The following is a 25354-nucleotide window of genomic DNA, read 5'->3' as shown; positions in this document are numbered from 1 at the left end:
CTTGATTTTAAATTCCAGAATTATAATATGAATTCTAGAATATAATCCAATAAATCTGTGCTGTTTTGAACCTTTACATTGTGTTATTTGTTATGCAACAATAGGATACTAATACAGTAAGTGCTGAGAAAAAAATATTATTTACGTGAGAAAACAAACTTAAGGAAATACAGATTTAACTATAGCCTAAGGAATCCCAGACAAGGAACAATGTACCTTCTAAACAAGTTTTATTTCTGTGCCAGTAAATAAAGAGAATTGTTTATGTTATTTTTTGTTGGCTAAATGAAAGGATTTCATTTCAATTCTGCTTTATGAAACTTTTGACACTAGTGTACTACCTTTTCACCCCTGCAGGGGTGGCTATATTTTAAAGATGCTTCCTGGAAAGAAAATAAGTAACAAAAAAGGATTGTCTAAGCTGTATAGGTATTTTAACCCTTGTGTACTGCTTATGTGAATGTAAAATAGAACAGAAAACCATGTAGCATCTCTTCGAAAAGTTAAACAATGAAAATTATATTGAGCCAATTATTATATATACTTCAGGGTATACATATATATATGTATATCTAACATAATCAAAATAGGGTGTCAAACATAATTGTATGCTTTCATAACAGCATTATTCCTAATAGCTTAAAGGTAGAAACAACCCAAACATTCATCAACACACAGATAAAATGTTGTATATGTGGTTATATACGTACAAAAAGACATTTAGCCATAATGAATAAAGTTCTGATACATGCTAAATAACATGGATGAGCTTTAAAGATACTCTACTAGTAGTATAGGGAAATAAGATACAAGAGGACAGGTATTGTATAATTGGTATGAGGTTACTCAGAATTATCACATTCATAAAGTCAAAAAGCAGAATCCTGGCTCCCAGGAAATGGGAATTATTTGATGGACATAGGGTTTAAGTATGAATTGATAATGTTTTGGAGATGATAATGGTGATAATTACAAAACAATGTAAATTTACTTAATGTTACTAAACTGTACATATATATAACCAAAGTACTTTATATGGATGTATAAAAATAGAATGAGACAAAAATTGTTTAAAGGAGGAGGAGTAAGAATGTAATACAGCAATTAAGGTATATCAAATGCATGTATGGAAATACCACAGTGAAATCCTTTTGTACAATTAATAGATGCTGATGAAAAAAATAAAACTTCTTGTTAAGTAACAAATTTTATATTGTGTATACTTTACCACAATAAAAAATGATTTGAAAGTGTAGATCTTAAAAGTAATTTTGACTATTTTGGTGGGAGCTATCAATTTGTAAGCATCATCTTATCCCAGGTGTTAGTCACTCAGGTTGCTACAACAAAATCTTGTTGGCTTATGAACAACAAACCTTTGTTTCTCACAGTTCTGGAGATTGGGAAGTTCAAGACCAAGATGCTAATAGATTGTCTAGTGAGGGCTTGGTTCCTGGTTCAGAGATAGTTTCTTTTCTGTCTGTCCTCATGTGGTCTAAGAGGTATAGTCTTTTTATGAGGGCATTGATCCTGTCATGTAAACTGCCCTTGTGACCTAATAACCTTCAGCAGCCCTCCTCCTAATATCAACACATTGATGACTAGATTTCATTGTAGGAATTTTGTAGGAGATATAACAATTCAGATCATAGTAAATTATTCAGACCCTAATTATCTGCATTATTCAGACAAGCATTTACTCAATAATTGAACTATAACAAATACAGTTTAATAGCATATAGGTGAATTCAAAGAGTTTTGGCTAATTTGTATTTTGAGAAATTAGTTATTAAGAAGTCACAACTTCTCTTCCTGTAAGCGGCCAGAGGTGACCTGTGAAAATGGTTCGCTACTCTCTAGACCCAGAAAACCCCACAAAATCATGCAAGTCAGGAGGTTCCAATCTTCGTGTACACTTTAAGAACACCAGAGAAACAGCCCAGGCCATCAAGGGTATGCATATCCAAAAAGCGACCAAGTATCTGAAAGATGTCACGTTAAAGAAGCAATGTGTGCCATTCCGGTGGAGTTTGCAGGTGTGCCCAGGCCAAACAGTGGGGCTGGACTCAGGGTCCGTGGCCCAAAAAGAGTGCTGAATTTCTGCTGCACATGCTTAAGAATGCAGAGAGTAATGCAGAACTGAAGGGTTTAGATGTAGATCCCTGGTCATTGAACACATCCAGGTGAACAAAGCACCTAAGATGTGCCATCGAACTTACAGAGCCCAATGGTAGGATTAACCCATACATGAGCTCCCCCTGCCACATTGAGATGATCTTTACTGAGAAGGAGCAAATTGTTCCTAAACCAGAGGAGGAGGTTGCACAGAAGAAACTGAAGAAACAAAAACTTATGGCACGGGAATAAATTTAGCATAAAATAAACGCAAATAAAAAAAAGAAGTCACAATTTATTTTCTTTATAATTTTCCAAGCCACTAGTACTAGAGAGCAAATCAAGGTGAGTTTGTATTTCCTTGTTTTATGTTTCATAATTTTCAAGTTATGAAAATAGATATGTTTGGGATTTATTAATAAATTCCAATCTGCCAATGGTCGTCCTAATTAGTTGTCTACTATCTCCTTTGATCCTGTTCTCAATCGAGTTCTTTTTGTCTCCTAAACAGACTAAGAAAAATTTCAACTCCTGGGACCAAAAATGTGAATTTAAACAGATTTTCAATGTCACTAGATGCTACTGGTTTGAACATTCAGATGATCCACTAGAACACTGATTAATTTATCTAATGGTGGTAAGTTGTTAAAGCAATGAAACAAATAAACACACTTGAATTTAAAAAAATCCACATGTAAGCTGCTGCTTTATTCCTAGATGGATCATATAATTTGCTTTGATTAAGGGGATATTAGGAAACACAATAGGAACAACAGCTTAAAAGAACTCACACACTAGTATCCCTGAGACTTTGGTGATGTGTAGCCCAAGCTAACCTCTTGGAGGATTAAAAACAAAAGACACAGAAACCATCTTAACAGAGATTCTATAGCCCAAACATCCCTTAGGCTCTGTATCAGTAGGCTATGATCAGTAATAGAGCTGACCTCAGCCCACATTCCTGAGCCACAAAATAAGGAAACAATGTTACTGTTATTAGGAGTAGAGGTTTGTTATGTGAAAGCATATAATCAACACAGTATTTTCCTGAATTAAATGTTAACACTTAGATAAGTTGAAATCGTCCTTTTTATGATCTGCCTTTTAATTGTCTTGAGACCAGCTAATTTAGTTTCCAATATCTTTTTTTCCAATTTTTATTTATTTTGGTATTCATTGTTATTTTAAAGGTGACCTATAGAGGAGTTACAGTTTCCAGTCTTACTGAATTTCTTTAAAGATTAATAACAGAGGTAGTTCTGTCTATATTTTCTAGTATCTTTACCTATCAATATGGAACCCCAGTCACTATTTTATTCATAGGTTCATTATTTTCCAAGCATTACTATATGTTTCTGTTAAGCTTTAGAAGTTTACTACTTGTTTTTATGGTTTTTATAGTTTATTGCCTTTTATTCCCTTTTCCCAGGGTCAGGTGAGGGCCTTACACATTCACTTTGGTTTCTTGATCATGACTGGCACTTGAGCCATGCCTCCAATCCTACTTTTTGCTGGTTATTTTGGAGATAGAGTCTCATGGACTTTTCTGCCATGGCTGGCTTAAAACCTCGATCCTCTTGATTTCAGCCTCCTGATTACAGGTGTGTGCCACTGCCACGTGCCTCCTTTTCAAAGTTTTGTAATATTTCTCCTCTTCTCTCACTCATCCCTTTCCCTCTCCTTAGACATTGATATCTTTTTATCTCTTTATGTATTTTCCATAAACCACACTTCGCTGTTAAGTTTATAAGGAATGTTTGCTGACTTGAAAAACGGTTTTTCCACCCTAGCTTTACATCTCTCCAGTTCTACATTACTCTTGGGAACAATGCAGCTGTGTTTTAAGATTATGGTCTTAAGTTGTTAAGACCTGGGATGGCAGTAAACATTAGATCAGTTTTTCCTTTACTGGTTCAACATATAGTCACTTGGCATTTGTTAGTGTGCTAAGGTGCTGCTATTTCACAAAGCAACAACACTAAACATTTTAAAGCACGGTAGCTCATGAACTTAAATATTTTTTTTTCCTCCTCTGAACTATGAGATGACTAAATCATGGTTTTTCATAAGTGCTATGTTATGGTGGTTATGTGTCATAAGTTCTAGATGTACAAGATCTATAAAGTTAAATGAGTAACTACTAAAGATAGCCCCTACACATAGATAACCAAATCCTAGGTGTAATACATATTAGCTTTGTAATGTTGAGCATGCTGATTTATCCATGCCTGTTTCCCATGGTCAAAGGGCATAGCAGTATCAAAGTTGTAGTGAAAATGAAATATTTCCAGCAGTCGATATGGCATTATCACTTTTGGTACAAGTTACTGTCCTTATTTTTGACTTACAAAGTACAAGAGAATGAAATGTCTTACCAATGCTAATAAATATTAAAAACAAAAAGCTTTATAAAAATGGAAAATGTAAATATATTTAATATACACATACATAAAATAACTACTTATATGCCATTTTGTTAGGATTAAATGTTAGGGATCACTTTTTGATATCCTCATTTGCAATTTGCAATCCATTTCAGGCAAATTTATTATGAATCCCTGGAATGAATATGTAGGTTGACAATATATAATGGACACCATAGTCTTGGGTTTTGTTTTAAACCAATAAATATTTCGTATGAACTTAGAATCTTTTGCTTGTTGAAGTGACAGTAATACTACTTATTCACAGATGGAATTATTCCTTACTAAAAAACACAGTATAGTGCCGGGCGCCGGTGGCTCACACCTGTAATACTAGCTACTCAGGAGGCTGAGATCTGAGGATCATGGTTCAGAGCCAGCTCAGGCAGGAAAGGCCCTGAGACTCTCAATCTCCAATAAACCTCTCGAAAACCGGAAGTGGTGCTGTGGCTCAAGCGGTGGAGTGCTCGCCTTGAGCTGAAGAGCACAGGGACAGCTCTCAAACCCCAAGACCGACAAAAACAAAACAAAAAAACAAAACACAGTATAGTCACAGTATCTGAAAAATACATTTTAATGCTTATGTTTCTCTTGTAGTCCCAGGTAATCAGAACATAAATACATTTATTGGAAACCAGTAGAAGTTTTGCGATATTGAAATTCTTCATTAAAAAGCGTGAGGAGAGTTTCTAGGCTGTTACCTTTAGACAGTGCTGATACCATTACTTCTAACTTACCTTTCTTCCTGTTTCCATTCCTAATTTGTTCACTGGACTCTTTCACTCCTCTTAAGGAAACCATTAATCTCTTCAGGATTCTATTTCCATTATCCATCAAGGACATTTGCTGCTTTATTAGTCTTAGCAGTGCAGTGATTGCAGCATATTGACATCTATCTTGGCAAGCATCATCAGTATACTACCGGCTGGGACTGTAACAAGAGAAGAGACGAATACGAACTGTAAACATTATTTGGACCACTCTCGTTTGCGTGGGTAACAGCATGTATATTGAACAGTTGGCAAGAAAAAAACACAGAACTGGAGCCAAACTGATTATTGGCAGCTGTACACACCCTCTGGCACCAGGTGGAGTTCTTCCGGCCTTTTTCCTAACTAGATCACATCTCCACATTTATCTGATTCCTCTCCTATGGCGGTTGAGTGGGAAAGGAGAGAAAGTATTAGTGACAAACTGTTAAATGTGAGGCTCAGGACAGGTGCCCGTTTAATCTAAACGGAGCAAACAGTAGAAATTGGGTGTCCTGGTGGGGGGCGGTGCGATCTGTAAGCAAGGCTAGGAGGATTTAAAGGGATGGCCTGAGAATTACAATCGCTTCTGACACCTGCAGCAAAAATTTCCACCAACTGACTCTGTCCTGGCAGAGTGGAGAGGAGGGGGGAGCGCGGGAAAGAGCAGGGCGCTCTGCGATTGGTCGCGCCCCCTCCTCTGGGGGCCCGCCCCCGCGCCGTGGGTGGGCGGCCCGGCGGCCCCTCCCCGCTGTCAGTCAGCGGCCCGCGAGGCCCCTCCTCCCCCTCCAGCCGCTCCGGGCCGCCCCCGCCCCCGCCCCGCCCGCGTCAGGCCTCGCGGGCTTCAGTCACAACACGGTCCCGCTACCTGGGCGCGCCCGGCGGTCCGGCTGCTGCGGACCCGGCCCCGGCTGGCGGTGCTGAGCGGGCGCCGAGAGAGGCTTCGGCGGTGTCTGTGGGAGCGGTTCCCTCGGAGGCCCGCCGGCGAGGGCATGAGCGCGGGCTCCCTCAGCCTCCCGAGAGGCGGCGGGAGCGGCGAGGCCAGGAGGCGCCGCGCAGAGGCCACCGTCCAGGGCAGTGCCGGGGGGCAGCGGGGCGGGAGATGTGCCTGTCCTTAGCGGCCCAGGAAGCAGCATGCACCCCGATGCCACCGACAGCAGCGGCGCCGGCCTGGGCCCCGCGCCGGCCGCAGGCGTGCGCGGCCGTCCCGCCCCGGGCTCCGCGGGCCGGCAGCGGAGGGAGTCTGAGGAGAGCGCGCCGGAGACCGCGGCGCCTGGGGGCCCGCGAGGCGGCAGCCGGTGGGTGCCGGTGGTCCTGCCCGCTCTCGCCGCCGTGGTCTTCTCCTTCTTGGGACCCGGCTGCTGGCTGGTGGCGGGAGGCGGGGGGCCGTGCACCGTCCTGCTCCGCCTCCTCCTGTACCTGAGCTCTGCCGCGGCCGCCCTCTTGCTGGGGACCCTCTGCGCCCTCGTCTGCCGGAGCCTGCGCGCCCCGCCGCCCGACTTCGTTTCCGCCTGGAGCCGGGTGGCCACGGCCGCCCGCCGCCCGCTGGGGGTGAGTACCGGTCTCGGCTGCCCCGCGCGCCCCGCGGCCTCCCTTCCCGCCCCCCCACCCCGGCGCGAGCCGTTCGCCCTCGGAGACCCCGCCGCCCGCGGCGTGGCCTTCTCCATCCGCCCGAGTCCCCTCCGGCAGCCCGAAGCCGTAGAACTACCGGGCTAGGGAGGAGATGGGGAGCGACGCCCCACGCGGCCGGGCTGTGGGTTCCCCGGGCTGTGCCGACATGCCCTGGGCTCTGTGGTTACTCATCCACGGTCCACAGCCACAACCTACGTGGCTGAAGCCAAACGTGCGGCGGGCGCGGTGCCTGGGAACTGGGGACGCCACACTCCCCGCACCCAGGCGCCGCGCTCTGCGCCCGCGATCGCATGGGGTTCTTCCAGATGTTCTGGGTGGCAGAGAACTTTCTGACCATTTACAGACCGGGAAACTTAATTAGGTTACCTACACAGTACCCAGTACTTCACATGCCCGGTGCCTGTCCACTTCCTGTCACACCAGGCTGTCTTCCACCATGTTGTTGGTGAAGTAGTAGTAACGCAGCCCCAATGCAGCCCTCCACGGTCTCTGATTTTTTAAACGGAACGCCAGAAACGGCTGTAGTTTGCCAAGCAAGGCAAGCTGGCCTCAGCCAGGTCTGGGACATTAGGGAGGTGGTTAGAGAATGTAGGAAATAACTATTGTAAATGAACCTTTTTTTCCCCCTAGTGTCAAATTTTCTCTACCTCCTTGTTTCCTTTCTCATAACACTTTATTGTGGCCTGAACTCACAGCTTAACCCATGACCCTGTCATGATACGAAAAAAGCCCAAGTACTTTGGGCTCACAGTGGCTCACCGTGGCTCACCTTGCTAAGAATGTTTGTTAATGACAGAACATTCTTCCGAAGGTTTGTACTTGTTTATGCCTTAAGCTGTTTACTGCTTTGTTTTTTTTTTTTTAAAAAAGCATCCTAGTGTGTCAGTTCAGAATGGTGTTGAGATCACCACTGAAGGATTGTAGGTAGGCAGGCTGGCAGGCAGGCACCCTCACTTAGTAAATGGGTAAGTGATTCATGGTATTAAGGATAGAGCACTTCAGTAGTCTCAAGCATAAGTCGTATTTATTTCTCTTCAAACCTTGCTGGTAAAGGCTTTTCATTTCTAATTCAGCGAGTCGTTGAGCAAATGTACTCCTTCCTTTGCTATTTTTTCCCCCATACAATGATAGACCTCAAAATTTTATTCCAACATTTTAAAAAATAGATCTACAAAAGATGTACCAATTCTTAAATATTGTGAGAAGTCATTATTCATTCAGTACATATTTCTTAAGCATCTTGTATGAATCAAGTTCTTAGGTGTTGTGGAAGCTGAGATTGAATCAAAACCCAATCTTAACTATTTTCTGGAGAATATATTCCTGTGTTGGACCAGACTAAATAGATAATTAAATAAGTAAATAAATGACTTTAGTACAGTGATAAATGCTTTTGAAATAGTGAATAAGAGTGACTTGTGAGCAAGGACAGAAGTTTAAATGGTGAAGTCAGGGTCAAAGTCATAGTATTTAGGTCCATCTCTGAGCGCCGGGAAACCTCACATTTTGGGTTACCACTGTTTTCTGCAAAATATATTCCTCCAAATCTACTGGTTCACTTACTAGATTTGGCATTCTATAGGTAAAATTTGGATTGCCATCTATAGATACAGCTTTCTAAAGGGATTAGAAAAAAATAACACTTGAAAAGTAACAGAAAAAAAGCAGCAAATGTTATCTCTCAGGTATAGTATCTGCCGATTGTAGATCATAGAAGGGGTAAAATATACCCTCAGGAAAGTGACAATTGATTGTGCTTTTTGAACTTGAATTTCTCTAACAGCTTTAAATAAGAAAATAAGTAGAAATGGGAAGGTGGCTCAGTGGTAGAGTGCTTGCCTCACATGCATGAGGCCCTGGGTTTGATTTCTCAGCACCACATAAACTGGGAAGGCTGGAAGTGGTGCTGTGGCTCAAATGGTAGAGTGCTACTAACCTTGAGCTGAAGAGCTCAGGGATGGTGCCTGGGCCTAGAGTTCAAGCCCCACAGGACCAACAAAAAGAAAAAAAGAAAGAAAGAAAGAAAGAAAGAAAGAAAGAAAAGAAATTAGGAAATTACTTTCAAAGCTATGCATTACTTAGAATTGAAATGCATATTATTCACACAAATTTCTATTGTCCTTATGGTACTGGTGCTATTTAATCAAGCTAATATTTTGCTATATTTGTAATAATTTGTGTTTTAAAAATGTTCTTTATGAATGGAAGGATGAGAAGAATAACATGTGGTGTAGTATAAAGTATCTGTTCTGTGGGGGTAGGAACTGGACCAGATGGGTCATCTAACATATGTGGAGGAGGAGTCTGTTAAACAGTGAGCCAAATGGAATGTCTTAGGATAACTGACTCCTTCACTACACACATTTCCATTTAATGGGAAGGAAAAGATCCTCTTATTTTATTTTTTTGAGGGTACTGGGTTTTTCACTATGGGTTGGTGCTTGGTAGGAAAGTACTATTCTTTTTTTTTTTTTTTGCCTTATTGATTTATTAAAAAATAGGGTCCTTGTGTTTTTGCACAAGTTGGGCCTCAGATGGAGCTCCTTCTACATGTACTTCCTTAGCTTTGATTAAAGGTGTGTAGCACCGTGGCTTTTTTTTTTTGAGATGGCTTGTTTTTTGCTGAGGCTGGCCTCAAAACTGCAATCATCCCTGTCTTTGCCTCCTGAATAGCTGAGATTACAGGTGTGCGTCTTCTATGCAAGCTAGAAGAAAGAGTTTCCTGACTGGAAAACAATGTTTTATAAATAGTGCATTTTGAATTCTTGTCTTAGCTCAATATGACAGACACTGGTATCTATCTTTCTATTCTTTTTTTCCCCAGTTTAAAAAAAAAATTCTTATGTGGTAAGAATAATGCATATTGTTAAAAGTAGGAAATTAGAGAAGGCTAAACTTAGAGGACAAAAAAAGTGTTTTTTTTAAAAATCACTAAACTAATGCTTTTTTCCTTCAATTAATCTTAGTATCTATCTATTGGACTTCTTCTTTATGTAAAGGCTTTGATTTTACTTGAGAACCAGTACTGATAAAGTAGATGAAAGTAGTTTTTATCCCAGATAGAAGTTTTGTCTCAAACACTAGGTAGTATTTTCAGTGTTGAGAAGCTTTTGAGTACGATCAGGAAGGTTGATGCCAAAGTCTTGATAATTGATATCTGGGCCTCACTTCAGAAAAACTTGGATTTTAGAGCTTGTTCCTAGTGTGATGTGTTTGTTTAGCTTTGTTGAGTGGCTTGTCATGGTGTTTCTAGTCCAAGGTTATTTGATAGTTTAGTATTCTTCTAGGCCACTTAAATTGCTTAGGTGTAAGCCACAGACTCACTGGTCATCAGTGCTTGACTCTAGCACTTGATCCAATTGGGAATAGAGCAAGGTAGGGCTATGAGTGGGAAATGTTTTATTTATTTATTTATTTAATTATTATTTTTTGGTTGTTCATGGGACTTGAATTCTAGGCCTGGGCACTGTCCCTGAGGTCTTCAGCTCAAGGCTAGTGTTCTACCACTTGAGCCACAGTGCCACTTCTGGCCTTTTCTGTTCATGTGGTGCTGAGGTATCAAACCCAGGGCCTCATGCATGTGAGGCAAGCACTCTACCATTGAGCCACCTTCCCAGCCCCAGTTTTTTTTTTTTTAATTGTTATTATAAGGGTAATGTAACTGTAACCCCTCTGTCAGGTAATGAGTAAATGTCTTTTGGGACAATGTCACCCCTTCCCTTGCTTTCTCCTAGTTTTTCCTTCCTGTCCTCATCTACAAGTTGTTAGATCATTTTCAACATAGTGTCTAGTGTCTGTCCCTCCATTTCTGTGAGGAAATCTTTTTATCATTATGAGAGCAGCAAATCAGTCTGTCTCATATTGGAAAATAAGGAAATACTGTTTACATTTTGATGATAGGAAGGTAAAAGAGAGAATAACTTTTCAACTTTTTCTCTGGAAAAGTCTATGGCTTAGTAGGTATTTCAAAAATTTTATTGTAAGTTAATTTATAATTGGGTATACGTATAGGGTGTAAGATGCTAAGAGTTATGAACACAATGCAGAATAATTAAAAAGCTAACTAACATATCCATTATCTCAAATACATTTTTTACTTTAAGTACTTGATTTGCTCTTTATAGATAAACGAGCCATTAATGGGAACTGGACAAATCATACAACAGACTCTACAAAAGTTGGGTGGTTAACAGTATATGGAAAACTAAAGGTTGTGACCGTTTGAAGAAAACATTAATGAAAGGCTTCAAAGTTCAGCCAGAAAGAAGTGTTCAAGAATTTCACCAAATCTAATTAATAAACGTTGAATGAGTATCTGCTATATATCCCATAATCTGATCTCCTTAGTTTCTCACCACCAGTATCAGACATAAAGTATGTAATCAATAGGTGGACTTTATTTTTGGTGGTGGTGTCACTAGGCTTCGAATTTAGGGCCTTGTGTTGCTAGGCAGATGTTCTACCTCTTGAACCATACCTCCAGCCTGAGTAGGCTGATTTTAAATGAGAATAACTTTAAGAATCCAACTGACAAGTTTTCAAATTTGCAGTTTCAACCAGTTTCCTAGGGAAGAGTCTGTGCCTTGTAATAGGTAATATTAGAGCTTGATTAATTGATTAATTGTTTACCTGGCACAGTGTGTGGTATCGGGGAGGATTCCAAAGGTGAACAGGAAGGAGTATTCCCTGTCCTTCCTCTTAGCCTGAGTAGATTAGAGTGGTTGAGAATCCTGAATCGGAAAGCAGATGTTTATAGAGACAGTGAAAACATTCATACAGTGATCCACCACTCTACTTGGCTTGGGCTGGACTTCTAGAATTCCTAAATGGGTTCATTTACCAATACAAATGTTCTTTGAGTAAAACAAATTTAATTTGCTTGAGAGGGAAAGGAAAAGACACAGGAATTAGGGAGACTCTACATAGCCTCTCTGTGCCTTTGTTATGCTAATGTGATAAACTAATCCTGGGTGATTTAATAATGAATAATGGCTTTGTACATTTACTGTCTTTAGAATATTTGTTTGCATTTTAGCTAGGGGATTTAGTCACAATGGACAGTGGGGGAAATTTTTATTGGGGCTTGAGCTGGGGCCTAGATGCTGTCCTTTAGCTTTTTTCCTCAAGGCTATGCTACTTTCAGCTTTTAGCTAATTGATTTGAGCTAAAAGACTCAAGGACTTTTCGGTTCAGTCTGCTTCAAACTTGAATCTTTAGATCTCAGCCTTCTGTGTAGCTAAGATTATAGGTATGAATCACTGGCACTTGTTTTTGAGGAAGGTAGATTTTCAAAAACGCTTAAGCTGGGCGCTGGTTGCTGGTCGCTGGTCGCTGGTCACTCACACCTGTAATCCTAGCTACTCAGGAGGCTGAGATCTGAGAATCGTGATTCACAGCCAGCCCGGGCAGGAAAGTCCATGAGACTCTTGTCTCCAATAAACCACCAGAAAACCTGGAAGTGGCTCAAGTGGTAGAGCGCTACCCTTGAGCTGAAGAGGTCATGGACAGCGCGCAGGCCCAGAGTTCAAGTTGCATGACCAACCAAAAAAACCCTCCAAAACCAAAACCCTTAATGTTATAGAATCTTACCTAGTTCTTTGTGGTATAAGAGACCATTGCACTTTAAACTCACACTATTTCGAATTATTATCTAAATGTATATGTTAATTAATCACATAAGTGGTAATATAAAAAAATAATGGAAAATCTTCCTTTCCTATATGCAGCCACTAATAATAGTTGTTGTAGAATATTTATTTATACCTATACCATCATGCAAATATGTATTCAAGAGGACATATTTTTTATACATCTTGCTAAAAGAATCTGGAGAACTGGTTTAGAGATAGTAAAAGGACCCTTTGAGATTTGAGTTGCCAGTGAGTATGGGAAATGGGTCAGGAGAGTGAGGACTGGAAAGCTGGCTTTGGCCAAATCATTGTTAGCAGTCCTCAAATAACATGAGACCTGTTCTGTGCATGGCAGCTGTTGATATTTTCTGAGCAATGAGAGTATGGTATGAGAGCAGTAACTTCAGACTAGCTTTAGTCAAATGGAAATGTAATTAGTCTGTACTTAAAGTCTGTACAGCTGCTATGATTAAATTAAAAAAAAAGTGAGTCTGTAGAGTTGCATGGCTGGAAAGAAGAAGCAGTACATACAAGAGTAATTGACATCTTTCTTTGGTGTTAGATGTCTCTGGTTACCATTACAAATAGGTTCAATGAAATTCTCCAGCGTCTTAATATTCCTTTTAGCCAATACATTCAGTCCCAAACCAAAAGTCCTATTCACAGATAGGAAGACTCAAGTCTTGAGATGTGAACACCATACTTTAAGCCTTCTTAATTTTGGTAAGTTTTTCTACTTCTCTTGAATTGTAAGCTAGTTTTGTTAAAGGTGTGTATGTACTAAGATGTTACGTTGGTAATTGATGTTGCCAGCTTAAGACTATCTGGTTTCATTTCCAAATGGTATTATTATTTTTTTCAAATTCTTTATTGTGCCAAATGGTATTATTTTGGGGATAGGAAATGTCCTAGATTTTTAAAAATGTATACTTTGTAATCAAAATGGTGCAGACAGTTGTACTAAAATGGCGACTCAGCAAGTTTGCTGCTGAGGGTTCAGACATGGTAGTTTCTGGGAAAGGCTGCTAATACTCAAATGATTGCACAAAAACTTGATTTTTGTTTTAAAGGCACAGCTTTCTTATGCAAGAAAAAAATACAAATTTGGAACTTGTATTTTTGTCCTTTACTGTTAGGTCACCTTTTAATCTAATGTTGACTGGTTGAATGAGGAAGGCAAGGATAAGTTGTTAGCCTTTCCCAGGGGGTCTCTCCTGGCTACCTGAGAGCCAGGGTATAGGTCCAGGCCACACTCAGTTTTAATCCTGGGGTATGTTCCTATAAATTCTCCAAGAACAGTGGAACTTTCTGCAACACTCATGAATTAGGACGTGTTATGTTAGGCTTCTCTGCTCATATGCGGCTTTGGGAGAAGGTAGCTGGGAACTTGAGTTTTGCCTCTGTTCATGAGGGGAGCCTGCATTTAATCAGCTGTTTTTGACACTGTCCAGTTCCGGCAGACTTGTCATCCTGAGGTTTCCATGCATGGAGAGCCACAAGCTAATAGGAAGAAACATAAATACAGTAATTTGAAGTAAAATGCCTCTGGGTCCAAAGTTCGCAAAAAGTAGTACATTGTGTATGAACTTGTTTAAACTACTCAGATCTATTTAATAAACTTCCTACTTTAACATTGAGTACACTTTTTGAGAAATCAGTTTACAAGTATTCATTTCTAAAGGAAATGAATTTCTTCATGTCTGCATGCCTGAGTGAGCTTGCCTAAAGTAATAGTAACTAAAATTGTTCAGATATTTACTCCTGTCTGTTCCTACAGAAACTCATCCCTTTGCACACCCTACTGCCTCCCTTGCCACCTCCTCCACAAATCTATAATAAGCTCATTTGTGTTCATTCTTATTTCCTGAGGCATATTGGAGGGAGGTTTCCGTACTGTACCACCACAGCCAGTTTTTTAAAAAGTTCATTTCCTGGGCTGGGAAGGTGGCTCAGTGGTAGAGCGCTTGCCTTGCATGCTCGAGGCCCTGGGTTTGATTCCTCAGCACCACATAAGCAAAAAGAAAAAAGCCGGAAGTGGCGCTGTGGCTCAAGTGGTAGAGTGCCTTGAGCTGAAGAGCTGAGGGACAGCGCCCAGGCCCAGCGTTCAGGCCCCACTACTGGATCCCCCCCCCCAAAAAAAAGTTCATTTCCTTCTGAAGTACCACTGTCTTCATCTCCCAAAGCTGCATATCTTTTATCTTCTTGAGCCAAGCCCAAATAATGTGTTCTTTTTTTTTTTTTTTTTTTTTTTTTTTTTTTTTTTGAGGGAAGGGGGGTGCTTGAACTCAAGGGTTATACTGTCTTTTACCATTCTTGCTCAAGGCTATGGTGCTCTACCACTTTATCCACAGTTTCACTTTTGGTTTCTTCTTTTTCTTTCTTTTTTTAGTGGTTAATTTGGAGTTGAGTCACAGAGACTTTTCTGCCCAGGCTGACTTTGAACCACAATCCTTAGATCTTAGCCTCCTGATTAGATAAGATTACAGGTGTGAGCCACTAACACCTGTCCTATTTTTCAATTACTGCTATAAATAATTTTAAACAACAGCTTTTTCTATCACCTGTTATTTAGTTTCATAGTGGTCAGTTTATGTAGAAAAGTTAAAAAAAAAAGTTTCCAAGATAATGTGTTGGTTCCCTATCATCCTCTGCAGGTCCTGTTTAATATGTTAAATATTATTACAAATTCCTGGATTTAAAAATATGGTTGTCTTTTTTTTTCTTTTGAGATGCATAGCCCAAGCTGCCTTTGAATATGACAGACTCCTGAGAGCACCATCATGGCCTGCTCATTATCATTCTTGAAGTTTATATTATTCCATCTTTGGCCAATAGAAGCCTTATCAAGTTGGCTTATGAGTCTTTTGACATGACTCTAGTGGTCTTTGAGAGTTTCCTGCTATAATATGATTGCCTCACATTTAAATAAGCCCCATTCCTATCTGGAATTAGTTTGTCCCAAAATAACCTTGGTTTCTTTTTTGCTTGTTTGTTTGTTTGTTTTGGTCAGTTGTGGGGCTTGAACTCAGGGCTTGGGCACTGTCCCTGAGCACTCTCTCTGCTCAAGGGTAACGCTCTACCACTTGAGATAACAGGGCCACTTCTGGTTTTTGAGTGGTTAATTGGAGATAAGAGTCTCATTGGGACTTTTCTACCTGGGCTGGCTTCTACCCCAAATCCTCAGATCTCAGCCTCCTGAGTAGTTAAGATTATAGGCATGAGCCACTGGTGCCTGGCAAAACCTTGGCTTCTTTTAGTGAAAATTGTGCATTAAGAATTATTTTGTGTGTCAGGAAAAGCTGTGTTACAGGATTGGTCATTATTTTTTGATCTCCTCTTTGGAGACATCCTGAAAAATTATGTATGAAATCTGTGTTTTACACAGACTATTTAGATTTATATACTCTATGTGCCCTCTTAAAAGCAAGTACCTCATACTTTGAATTTCAGAACCATCTTTGCCATTTGCTCATAGTATGTATTAGCATTGTTGATGGATTCAGAGGATATTTCTATAGCCTCAGTTTAATTTATAATCATTCATTTCTAACAAGGAACATTTGGATATTTGTAACATAATTTTTGAGCTGTTCAAATGATCAATATAGACACATAGTCATGAGCCACTGACAGGAGAAGCATATGAGAAATATACCTGTCTGTCCTATCATTACTTTCAAGGATTGTACATGGCTGGTGTTCACATGTTCTTCACTCCTGCTGTAGTCTATTATTGTAAACATAGTAGACAAATATATGTATTGTAGGAGTTGTAATGTGAATGCCTTAGAGCAAACGCCTTAGTAAGCTAAACTATATTTATTGTTCTTGCACTTGGCAAGTAAACATATACATTATCCCTTTTAATTTTTACCCTGTTGTAATGTGGAGACTGAAATTCTCATTTCACAGATAGAAAAACTAAGGTTTCAAAAGGCTAAATGTGCCCCAGCTGTGAAGCAAGTAGAGAACTATGAGTTAGACCTCGGTCCTTTCTACTCTGGAGCCTGCACACCTACCTACTTTAATATGTTTTTGATTGCAAAAGTTAGTCTGACATGATTCAGATATATTTTTAAACTACTTGGAAATCTTTGGGATGGTTCTAAGATTTGTGTAGGAATGAATATCATTTTGCAGGTCTCAGAATGAACTTAAATGATATTTTATCTGCCTCTTCTATGCTCATGACAATGTTTATTAGTCAAGGAAGGGAGTTTTTTTTTTCCTGCTGCATCTGGGTAAAGACCACAGAATCCCTTTTAATACAGCATTCCAGGAAGCCTGTAAAATATCACTAGAGTTGACTTACAATGTGAAACTCCATCTAGCATTATAAGTGAGAACCTCCTAGAATGCCAGTGATTCCCTGTATGCCTATATTTGTCTGTAATCACAATTTGATCTCTTCTCAGAGTTTCTGGAACTATGGTCCATTAATGCATTTCTCTCTCTCTCTCCCCCCCCTCTCTGTCTCTCTCTCTCTCCCTCTCCCTCCCTCTCTATCTCCTTTCCTCCGTCCCTCCCTCCTCCTCTCTCTCTCTCTCTTTCTCTTTCTCTTTCTCTCTCTCTCTCTTTTCCTCTCTTTATGTCTTTCTTTCTTTCCTGCCTTTCTTTCTTTCTTTCCTGCCTTTCTTTCTTTCTTTGGCAAGCCAATTTTTATTGTGGAATTACTATTGAGTTAGCTATCACATATTAATCACATGATTGGATTAACCCATTCCTGAAGATATTGAGTGCTTTTTAAAAAAAATTGAAAATTGTTATTGTAAAGGTGATATACATAAGTCAGGTAAAGAGTACATTTCTTTTTGGACAGTTTCATCCCTTCCTTTACTCTCTCCCAGTTTTTCCTTCCTGTCCCCACCCACAAATTTTCAATATACTGTCTAGTGAATACAATTGCTGTCACAATTTGTCCCTCCATATCTGTGCCTCCCCTTACTTTCCCAAAGATAAATAAATAGAAAAAAAAAAAACTAAGAGAGCTAAAAAAAGCAAACAAACAAAAAACCAACCTTTTGTTTCCATTTCCTGGAGTTAATGCTTAATTCTTGGAAATGGTTTCAGGTCCATTACAAAACAACAAAAATATGTTTGAGCCTGGTGCCGGTGGCTCATGCCTGTAATCCTAGCTACTCAGGTGGCTGAGATCTGAGGATCATGGTTCAAAGCCAGCCCAGGCAGGGAAGTTGGTGACACTCTTTATCTCCAATTAACCACCAGAAAATCAGAAATGGCACTGTGGCTCAAATGGTAGAGCAATGGCCTTGAGCTGAAGAGCTCAGGAACAGTGCCTAGGTGCAGAGTTCACGCCCTACGACCAACCAAATTAAAAAGAGTTTGGAGGACTCCTAAGTTTGAAAAAGAAAAACCATATTTCTGAAGCTTTATAGAATGCAGTATTGTATTAAGATTTTGAGAAATCCCACAGTAAAGACACTCATTTAACTCTGTACATCATCCTTTTTCTTAAAATAATGAGATTTATTATTATTAAGAAATAACACATAAGCAGAGGTAAGATAGGCTCTGATTAAGGAAGGATTCAGGTAAGGAACATGGAGTAGTATCAGCACTTATTTCTCCATACTTTCCTCTGAATATCTTGGCTGTTCCCCTCCCCTGTGAGTCAGGTAAATTCTTGGGCTCTCAGATGACTGCATCAGTATTGGGAACCACAGCCACTCTGGATGGTTACCCATTAGAAAAATAAGGAAAATGTTTGGTACAAGGAGAATGTTCTTAGAAATGTCCTTGGCAATGTTCCTCTCACATCTCATTGGCCAGGTTTGGGCAAGTGCCCATTCCTAACAAATTGTTGGCAAGGGGTACAGAATTTCTAACTGGCCTACATCACTCATTTAGACAGGAAGGAGTTTGTGGAATCAAAACATATGAACATTTTACTCTAGACTAATGCTAAGTTTCCTTGTTAGCCTTTAGCACCTCTGATTCCTCACTTTTGAATTAAACTACTTGCTGTTCTTCAGTTTACCTTAATGCAGCATAGGTGTGGGCCTTTATAAGCACTCATTTTTAATTGCTAGATATGTAACTCAATTGGCCTTCCATATAGTCAGCTTTACCATATTCTCCATTTTTGTCAATAAACTTTTTGAGGGGAAAAGAGGAAATATTCTAATTTAATTCCAGATTTTGGCTTGTGTGATTGAATAGATGAAAGTGCCATGTGTATAGATTTGGCATGGTAGAAGAGGAAGATAGGTAAATTTTGAGATGCAATGATTATGACTAGCTTTCAGCTCATTTGTTAAGCAAATCTGCAGAAGTACATTTGTTTTTGGTAGTCAGTATGCCCAGAGCATATATCACTGTAGTCTTATGATTAAATAGTAATGAGCCAAAGGGTAGGAAAAGGAAGAACAGCCCTTGGAAGAGGGACAGAATGAGCATTCAGAAACTTAGTAGGAGAGAAACCCTGGAGAAGCACAAGAGAAACAGAGTAAATGGCCAGCAGTGTCAGGTAGAGCCTAGATCTGGACCAGAAGGAAGCCTGAATAGCATTCCCTGGAATTGGCAACTTGGAGCCTTTGTAGACAGTGCCATTAATGTTTGGGTCTTAATGTGGAGTGGTAAGAGTGGAGTTGGAGGCAGAAATAACACAACTTTCTCAAGTGACTGAAAATTTAGAATGTTTTCAAACTGTGCATAGTGGTTTCCTGGTGTGAACAAGAACAAAAGAAACCCAGAGTCACTTGGTATATCCAAGCATGTTTATATTCCCATACATACAAACATATGTTCCTCTCTGCAGAGATGGAATGGCTACTGCACAAAGGTCTGCCTTAATGCAGTGCTTTTTCTTTAATTTTTTTTTTATTTCTTGGGAGATTTTAGTCTTAGAAATTCAGCACATTTATTTTAGATGAAATGGAAGAATTTATTATTTTTTGCACTATATCTAGTACTGGATAAATTTTTATTCACAAGGTAGAAGAAATGTAAAACTTTTCTTGTATGGGTTGTTGAATTGTATTTCTATAACATAACTTGTGTATATTAGTAATTCATGTCATACATCTCAGTATGATATGTATGTGTGTGTTGTCTAAGTTACTTTTTATGGGACTCAAGTTGGTTGTTTCAAGAGGCCTATAAAATAAAAAGTCCCAATAAATAAAATTAGTTATATTTTTAAATTAAGCCCTAAGTGTTTTATCATTATTTTTTATTCAAAAGCCAATCAAGCAATAAATAAATTACTGTGGTATTTCCTGGCAGTAATAGGTTATGAAACAGTGAAAAAATAGGAGTTCTGTTTGACTCTAGTTGTTCAATCATATAAAAAGCTTTCAAGCAGGGATGTATTTTAGTTCCTCCATCATTTATGTTCAGTAGTATCACTTATCAAAAATAATATATGTAAATCTTAAAATTCTTATGAAATGATTTCATGGCTTGATTTTACTTTTGAGTGGCTTTATTCCATGACATAGACTGGAGAACAAAATGTAAAGAAGATTTCAGAATAGGAAGAATAGTAGAATTCTATAGTATGGTTCATTAGTATTTGATTATGAGTTTCCTTTAAGATCAAACTATACTGCTTGAACACAGAGCATATATTTTATTTATAGTGCCCAACGAAGTGCTAGGCACACAGAGCTCACATTTCAGTAAATATTAGAAAATTGAATGAATTGGTGGAAATATAGCTCTTATCATAGAAACTACATGTCCTCAGAATTACAATAGAACCCGTAGTAAAATGGTTACAGATCATGCAAACTGGTTGTAGGAATGCAAAAATATAATGACAGTGTTTTCAATGATCTTTTCCTAAGCTAGTTTGCTTTTTTCATTCTTTTCCTTCAGTCCAAGTAGGCATTCTATATTTACCAATCCATATCAATTTATACAGCTGTCTGCCTATGTATTTTCAAGTGCTTCTTATGATTTCTGTTTCCAAATCTGGGACTGGTTTAAATATACTTAAATGTCTTTTAACGAAGTGGAGCATATTTTTTAGGTATCATCATATTTGTATCTAAGAAATATGTTTTTCCCCAGAAGTGTCATTCTTCCAACTAAATGGAAATACATTCCTACATATTATTAACTTACCTTAAAATTTGTCTCTACTGACAGATTTGTAGAGATTTTTCTTCCTTGTTAATATTCATTTTTCTTTTAGAAAGCCAATTAATCACTAAGAAGCTTTTCTAAAGTGATCTCCTTGTAACAAAATCTGAAAGTATGAAAAGACATAGCATCAATCAATCCTCTGTAATGATGCTATAATCATTCTTTGGAAAGGAAATGTAAAAAAAAATTAGACTGTGCCTTGGAAGCATAATAGAAAACACTATCAGTGTAATGCTTTGTAATTTTAAGTAGTTCTACTATGGAATCTATAGTAATACTTTAAATAGTGCTGGCATTATTTCAAATTGAAGTGAAGAAATGGACATGTTCAGTATAATTTGTCAGGTTAATTGCAAAGAATCAGTGACAGTCTTGCCCTTCATTGCTTTGAGTTCTACTATATTGTGATGTCCTATGTTTTTGCCATAGTAATTATAAGGGGACTGTGTGCTAGTGTGTAGTTCATTAGTTCATTTGAATTTCATGATTGTTCAGAGAAAAGATGTGATTTCATATTCTTTCCTAGGATCTAGTCTCAGGCTTTTTCTTAATAGATGACTATCTTTCATTATGAATATACACAGAATCTTGATTCTTATGCTATACATTCAGACAGACTTGGTCTTTAGCCTGAATACCACATGGACTTTGACAACTGATAAATGGTGTAATAAGCTACAGAAGTTGTCGGTGATCTAATTCACCATTTCTTGCAAGGTAAAATCATGTTAGGGCTTTATACTTCAGGAGGCTGAGTTGGCTTTATTTTACTAAAGAGAAGGCCCCCACCTACCCCTTAGGGATGGCTGTCTGTTACTCATTTTCTATCTAGAGGTATACTTTTGGGAGAAGAGGCTAGAAAAAGATGTTTTCAGGTACCTATGCATAGTTTATGCTCAAAAGCTAGAAAAGCTCAGTCCTTCTCCCCTGATTTCCTCACCCCAATTTGTTCCTTCAGCTTTTTATCACTTGGTGGAAGACTCTTCCCAAAGTACAAGAACGTTCTTGAGGCATTACATACGTTAGAATCCAATACTACTATATTTCATAGACACTTTTAAGATGTCTTAAAATATTTTGTACTATTATATGTAGAAAAGTAATATAGAAATGATTTTTTAAAATTTAGAACAGAAAAGAAAGATGGACACAAACTAAATGTAGAATGAGAGAATAGTTGAATTATGGCACAAGCCATTCAAAATATATTTCAAGTCTTCTGTTACAGAAAAGATGTTCATAATACATTACTATTTTTATGTTTTTGTTTGTTATTGTAAAGGTGATATACAGAGGGTTTACAGTTCCATAAGTAAGTTATGAGTACATTTCAATTTGAACAAAGTCACCTCTTCCCTTGCTTTCTCTGTTTTCCCTCCCTGCCACCTGTTGTATAGTTCATTTTCAACAGTGTCTATTTAGAGTATCACTGCTGCATTTGTTCACCCTTTGTCTCACCATTTCTGTGCTCCTCCTAGTCCTCCCCCAAACAGATAAACTTACAAACAACACAAAATGTACAGAAAACAAAGACAGCAACAAAGGAAAAAAAATTGTTTCCATTTCTTGGAGTTCAGTTAGATAAATATCATTTTATATGATCATATACACATAGCTGTTGAGCCTTTATGAGCCTTTTTGTTGTTGTTGTTGGTGGTGGTGGTCCTGGGGCTTGAACTCTGGGCCTGGGCGCTGTCCCTCCGCTCTTCAGCTCAAGGCTAGTGCTTTACCACTTGAGCCACAGTGCCACTTCTGGCTTTTTCTGTTTATGTGGTGCTGAGGAATCTAACCTAGGGCCTCATGCATGCAAGGCAAGTACTCTATCACTGAGCCACTTTCCCAACCCGAGCCTTAAAAAAAAAAAAAAAAAAAAAAAAGATATGGAATTGATTCTAAATTTCCTTTAAAAGGTATACATATGGGAAGAGTACTGATAATAAGTTTACAATTATTAATATGTTCTCAGACATTGCTGTACTTTGCATTAGTTCACCAAATGCTCACACTGACCTTAAACAGTAGGTGTTATACACTGACCTTAAACAGTAGTTTACTGTTACTATTTTACTGAGAAAACTGAGGAACAGAATAACTTGCCCAAAATTAAATAGTGAGAGTTGAATATATTAACAAGAAGTAAACCCAGCAAAATACCAATAATCTTCTCTGGGATGGTTTTATGGTTCAGCTTAATTCTTTACATCTACAAGGTTTTATAGAATTTATCTCCTCTTTATTTACTTGAAAATAATCTTTTAAAAAGACAGTGTATTGAAATGCCAGCAGCTCATACCTGAATTCCTAGCTACTGAGGAGGCTGTGATCTGAGGATCACTGTTCACAGCCAGCCCAAGTAGGAAAGTCGATGAGACTCTTATCAGCAGTTAATCACCAAAAAACCAGAAGTGGAGCTGTGGCAAAGTGGTAGAGAGATAATCTTGAACAAAAAGCTCAAGGACATTGCCTGTGCCTTGAGTTCAAGGCTTAATACCGGTACACACACACACACACACACACACACACACACACACACACACACACACACACACACACACACACACACACACACACACACACACACACACACACACACACACACACACACACACACACACACACACACACACACACACACACACACACACGAAAGGTTGAATTTCAAAAGTTAACTTCTCTTTTGGGTATTTAAAGTGGAAATGATGGGTGGCTTGGAGGGGAAATTCTGTTGTGCTATTATTGCCCAATAGGGTGATTACAGATACAATAATGTGTCTATTTAAAAAAGCAACAAAAATATATATTTAAAAAAAGCAAGATGAAAAGATTAAAAAAAATTAAATATGGTCTCACAGTGTTGCCTAGGTTAGCCTCATCCGTGTTCTCAGGTGATCCTCCTGCTTCAGCTTTCTGAGTAGCTGGCATTACAGGCATGCACTACTTATGTCCAGCTTAGAAGAAAGAATTCAAGGTTTTCATCATAAAGAAATTATAAATGTTGGAGATGATATATGTATTTAACCTGATTTAAATATTATACAGTGTATACATACATCAAAACATCATGTTAATGTATTGAATTCTATATTTCTGTTATAGATAAAAATAAATTTAATGTGAATTTTACAACTTCTATTGGAAAAAACGGGAGGAGATATAAATACACTTTTTCTATCAATACAAAACACCCCATATGATCAATTACTTTTTAGTGTAATTGTTTGACAATTTTCTTTATGGCTGAGGAAAAGAATATATTCTTTAACTTTTGATTTTGGAGAATAAAATACAAACCTGGCTTTTTGTCAAATTAGCTATTCTTTAGATACTTAAATATTTGTCCAATAATTGGAAGTAAAGGCATAGGCCCAGTAGAACATCTCCAGAAAATGTGCACTTCTCTAAAGCATAACTTCAACTGCAAAATATTTGCAAATGGTACATTCCATTATGCTTCTTAAGAAACTCCCTGCTGGGCGCCAGTGGCTCATGCCTATAATCCTAGTTACTCAGGAGGGTGAGATCTGAGGATCCTGGTTCAAAGCCAGCCCAGGCAGGAAAGTCTGTGAGACTCATATCTCCACCAGAAAATGGGAAGTGGTGCTGTGGCTCAAGTGGTAGTGCTGGCCTTGAGCTGAAGAGCTCAGGGACAGCACCTAGGCCCAGAGTTCAAGACCCACGATGAACAACAAAGAAAGAAAGAGAGACTGGGGGGGGCGGGGGAAGAGAGGAAGGAAGAAAGGAAGGAAGAAGCTCCCTTTGCTTAACTTTTTAATTCGTTTCCACCATTCTGTCCCTTTAGAATCAGTTATCAGTCATCCATCCACACAATAAAGCAACTTTCTTAACAGTTGGTAGCATTTTAAATTTTATTATTGATAACAGCTATACTCAGCTGCTTTCTGTCAGGCATTCTGCCAAGTCCTTTATGTGAATGAATAGTTGCAGACAGATGTCCTTGGGTCAGACAAGATTCAGTTTGGTCCAACAGTGTAAACACACAGTATGCAATAACATTGAATTAGTTGGAAATACCACCTAAAAGTTTTGATTTCTATTTATTTTAATAAAAGTTAGAACAAATATCAGTATAATGGTCACAAACTTCCTTCACTCATTTATAGTGCTTAAAGGATTACTTTGAGAATAATATAGTTTGTGAGAATGTTAGTCATGAGACCCCAGTGGATTGTCAGATGCTCAGAACCCTTGGGAAGACTCAGCCACATGACCTGCTTCATAGAGCCAGAGCTCTACTACTTGAGCCACACACAGTGCCATTCCCAGTTTTCTGGTGGTTTATTGGAGATAAGAGTTTCACAGCCTTACCTGCTGGGGCCAACTTTGAACTGTGATCCTCAGATCTCAGTCTCCTGAGTAGCTAGGATTACAGGCATTAGCCACTGGTGCCCAACTTTAAAAAGTAATTTATATGCATAGTAACTCAGTTATTTTTGGCCTAGGGTTTTTGTTTTCTGTTTTGTTTTTTTTTTGTCCTTTCTATTCTTTTTAAGAATTTTTTAAAAATTTAATTTAATTTTATTTGTGAACATACTGTACAGAGGAGTTACAATTACATGGGCAGGATAATGTGTACATTTCTTACCAAGCATTGCAACCTCCTCCTTTGTTTACCCTTCACATCCCTTCCCAGCCTCCCCCCTCCCCCCCAATCCCAATCCTTCTCCTTCCCCCCCTT

General features: G+C 38.9%; 1 protein-coding gene and 1 pseudogene across 3 annotated transcripts in view; both read left to right on the top strand.

Moving 5' to 3' along the window:
• The first annotated feature begins 1812 nt into the window (after positions 1-1812).
• LOC138823037 (large ribosomal subunit protein uL22-like) lies at positions 1813-2379 on the top strand (annotated as a pseudogene). The gene has a single exon (XR_011370718.1). The product of XR_011370718.1 is annotated as a large ribosomal subunit protein uL22-like (transcript).
• Positions 2380-6178: 3799 nt separating this feature from the next.
• The window catches only part of Snx25 (sorting nexin 25), a 92720-nt gene continuing 73544 nt past the window's right edge, over positions 6179-25354 (top strand). Inside the window, exon 1 of one of the 2 annotated variants that reach the window (XM_070016387.1) lies at positions 6179-6838. In XM_070016387.1, the coding sequence (XP_069872488.1) occupies positions 6422-6838 (417 nt within the window). In that variant the 5' untranslated portion in view covers positions 6179-6421. The remainder of the gene's footprint in view (positions 6839-25354) is intronic. The other variant, XM_070016386.1, reaches the window with a different exon arrangement.

Source organism: Dipodomys merriami, unplaced genomic scaffold, assembly GCF_024711535.1.
Source record: "Dipodomys merriami isolate MVZ:Mamm:240054 unplaced genomic scaffold, mDipMer1.0.p SCAF_12, whole genome shotgun sequence".
Taxonomy (NCBI): Eukaryota; Metazoa; Chordata; class Mammalia; order Rodentia; family Heteromyidae; genus Dipodomys; species Dipodomys merriami.
This window is presented reverse-complemented; position numbering and strand designations above follow the sequence as displayed.